This window comes from Citrus clementina, unplaced genomic scaffold (genome assembly GCF_000493195.1).
Source record: "Citrus clementina cultivar Clemenules unplaced genomic scaffold, Citrus_clementina_v1.0 scaffold_1, whole genome shotgun sequence".
Taxonomy (NCBI): domain Eukaryota; kingdom Viridiplantae; phylum Streptophyta; class Magnoliopsida; order Sapindales; family Rutaceae; genus Citrus; species Citrus x clementina.
In genome coordinates, this window is record NW_006263303.1 from 15908039 (window position 1) to 15912072 (window position 4034).

The following is a 4034-nucleotide window of genomic DNA, read 5'->3' on the forward strand; positions in this document are numbered from 1 at the left end:
AGTTTTAGGTGTAATTTACAAAATTAATATTTGTTTTACTATTATTATTGATTTACAAATTTTATATTATATTGTAAGTTTTTGTTTTGTTTATTAATAATAATTTAATTAAATTACTTGTTTTACCTTCCATTTTCAAGTCTTTTGTTCTATTTACTTAATTTAATTATATTTTATTTTACACTTAATGTTTATTTACAAATTATATGTTGTATTTGTAAGTTTTCATCTTGTTTACTAATAACACATCAATTTACCACTCTTATATTAATTTACTTGTTTTACTTTCTATTTATAAATCTTATATTCCATTTACTTAATTTATGTTTTATTTCACACATAACGTTAATATACAAGTTTTATTTTATTTTTCTAGATTACTAGTAATACATCAATTTACCACTCTTATATTAATTTACTTGTTTTGCCTTCTATTTATTAGTCTTATATTCCATTTGCTTAATTTATGCTTTATTTCACACATAATGTTGATCTACACATTTTTATTTCTTAAATATTTATTTTTTTTCAATTTTAAAGACCAATTTACCGTTTTTATATTAATTTACTTATTTCATCTTCTATTTACTATTCTTATGTGTGAGTTATAGACTTTATGTTTTATTTCATACATAATGTTGATTTACATATTTTATGTTATTTTTCTAAGGTTTTGATTTTTTACAATTCTAAAGACTAATTTACCACTCCCATATTAATTTACTTGTTTTCTTTCTATTTACAAGCCTAATGTTTTATTTACTTAATTTTCTTTGTATTTACAAGACCAATGTTTTATTTACTTAATTTTAATATTGATCTACAAGCATTATGTCATATTTGTAAGTTTTTGTTTTGTTTACCAATAATATACTAATTCATCCCTCCTATATTAATTTATTTGTTTTACCTTTAATTTACAAGTCTTATATTCTATTTACATAATCTATATTTTATTTTACGTTTAATGTTAATTTATAAATTTTATATTCAATTTACAAATCTTATATTTTATTTATATAATTTATGTTTAATTATGATATTGATGATGAAATTTTAATCTGCTTTCTAATACTTATTAGCAGGATTAATTAAATAGTCAACTTTTAGTTAGTGTGATAGACCGATCGAGTATTTACTCGAGAATTGTGTATTCTATTATTCATTTATTCGTATTTTTTTCCTATAAAATTCTAATTTAATATTTTAAAATTACGTACCGCCGCTACTTGCGAAGGGTAAAAGCTATTACAGAAACTCGAAGGGATGCCTTCCCCATTGTCATTCAACCCGAATGGCAATACTATAAATTTGTTAAATTAATCAAATATATTCTAGTCTACAGGTTTGAAGAAAAAGTACGGAGTTACAAAATCTCAAGGCAAGCCATGTGCAGCTCCATAAACTTTGCATGGATGCACGAGGAGATCCGGCATCAATGCTACGAGCCATTAATATCATCACTAAGACCACATCTACAATATGTAAACTATTAAACAAACCAAAGGTGCTGAAAATGAAGTCAATACACACAGCCTAATGAAAAATTCCGCATCCGTTTCACATATACCATTTCCAGTAATGGGTCTGAAACATCAGTCTTGCAGAAACTCCTCTTCTTTTAGCCCCCTCTCTCTCAGATACTCAACGGTTCTCATTTCAGCCCTCTTCTTTACTTCATTTTATCTCTTCATTTCGCCGTTACGCCATGTCCCGGAACCAGGTTTTTTGAAAGGGGAGGGAAAGAGATTTATTGGGGACCTTAGAGATGCTAAATTTTCATGGAACAAGCTTTGTTTTGGGCCAACATTTGAAAAGCTGAAGCTTGCTGTTTTCTCAAAGACATGGCCAATTGGTGCTGCCCCCGGTGGCATGGAACGCCATGCTTCAACTTTATACCATGCTTTGGCTGCAAGAGGGCATGAAATTCATGTCTTTACTGCACCATCAGATAGAAAGCCTCATAATGATGTTCATCAAGGAAACCTTCATGTACATTTTGCAGCCAATGATCATGGTTCTGTCAATTGTTCTTTAGCATTTGAGATTTTCAACTAAGTAAATAATGATGGAGCGTTTGATTATGTGCATACTGAGAGTGTTTCTTTGCCTCACTGGCGTGCAAAAATGGTGCCTAATGTGGCTGTCACTTGGCATGGAATTTGGTATGAGGTTATGCACTCAAAGCTATTTGGAGAGCTTTTCTCGAACCAAAATGGGGTTTTGCCTGGCTCCATGACAGAACTTCAAGAAGCAATGCCAAGACTTGTCGATGAGATCAGATTCTTTTCAAGCTATAATCAACACATATGCATAAGCAATAGCGCAGCTGAGGTGCTAGTTAAAATCTACCAACTCCCTCAAAGAAATGTCCATGTTATTCTTAATGGAGTTGATGAAACAAAATTTGTCCATGATCCAGAAGCAGGAGTAAGGTTTCCCGAAAAGCTTGGTGTCCCTGCAAATGTGAGCCTTGTGATGGGAGTTGCAGGGCGTTTGGTCAGGGACAAAGGGCATCCTCTGCTCTATGAAGCCTTTTCTTCGATAACAAGGGACCATCCTGGTGTTTATTTACTTGTAGCAGGAACAGGTCCTTGGGGAAGAAGGAATGCGGAATTAGGCCAAAATGTGAAGGTCTTAGGCGCATTGGAGGCTCACCAACTGTCTGAATTCTACAATGCGCTTGATGCGTTTGTGAATCCAACGTTGAGGCCTCAAGGGCTTGATCTTACTCTGATTGAAGCAATGCATTGTGGCAGAACAGTTTTGACTCCGAATTATCCAAGCATTGTTAGGACAGTTGTTGTGAATGAAGAATTAGGATACACATTTTCACCAAATGTGAAGTCCTTTGTTGAGGCATTGGAGCTGGTGATAAGAGATGGTCCTAAAGTGTTGCAGAGGAAAGGCTTGGCCTGCAAGGAACATGCTCTTTCCATGTTCACTGCAACTAAAATGGCGTCGGCTTATGAGAGGTTCTTCCTCCGTATGAAGAACCCTATATATTGTCAGTATCCCTTCCCTGTAGATTGTTAGAAATTACTCTCTAATCCTGTATTAAATTAGATATGCTACTAAAGCTTGATGGTAATTTGATTTACATAAAAGCTAGGAAAAAAAATAATTTGTATACTTGTTTTGCCGCAGTAAAAATATTTGGTGTACTTAAGATCAAAGAGAAAAACTTAGGTGGTACAGTCATTTTTGGACCATCCAATAAAATTATATGATTCAAATTTTTTGCATTCATTATCGTGGTACACTTTTTTGAGCTAATAAAGTATTTCTTTGTGATCGATTGTAAGTCAGTTTAGAGTGATGCACTGAGTATGTCTAGACATATAAAAATTGCATGATATCCACCTAAAATTGTATGAAATGATATATAACGAATACTACATTTTGCTAGTGCAATTTCCAGGAGTCCTTACTTGGCTATGATATGGGGGGGAACCAACAAATGCATAGCATGAGCATTTTTTAATTAGGGAACGATAAATATAAAATGATTCTGCATTGGAAAAGAAAATGCTAGGTGACAGACAGAAACCATTTATCAGAAAACAACAAACGTGATGAAAATATCAGTGACATTGAATATTAGTGAACCCAATTGAGACTCAACTAATTGTTTAGTCTATATATTCGGAAACAAATGTGACAATGGAACAGCAGCAACAAAAGCAAAAAAAGGGACCAAAGACTTTCAGCCTACAAGTCCCTAACAGGAGATAAAAATAGGCATTTTATTCCTGAAAATATTCTTGTACAAAAGGAGTCAGATAAGAATCTGAATTTGGAACAAGAAACAGATAGAGAAATGTCAGACAAGGCCATGTAAAGAAAGACCTCATGAACTTAGGCTCATGAACTATGAGCCTAAGTTTGTTTATGAAAAATATAATCTTACTAATTGGAAATTTGAAGAGACACCTCTTCTGCAATGTCTCCGAAGAGACAAAATTATAAAGATTTTTCCCTTTCTGTACGCAGATATTCTCTGCACGTAACTATATGATGTGTCAGGATTAATA

General features: G+C 32.7%; 1 protein-coding gene across 1 annotated transcript; it reads left to right on the forward strand.

The window, feature by feature from the left end:
• The first annotated feature begins 1574 nt into the window (after positions 1-1574).
• Positions 1575-3036, forward strand: LOC18053994. The gene is given in 1 exon segment (XM_024177773.1): positions 1575-3036. A coding segment is annotated over 1 exon segment (1455 nt). The 5' UTR covers positions 1575-1581.
• The last annotated feature ends 998 nt before the right edge of the window (positions 3037-4034 follow it).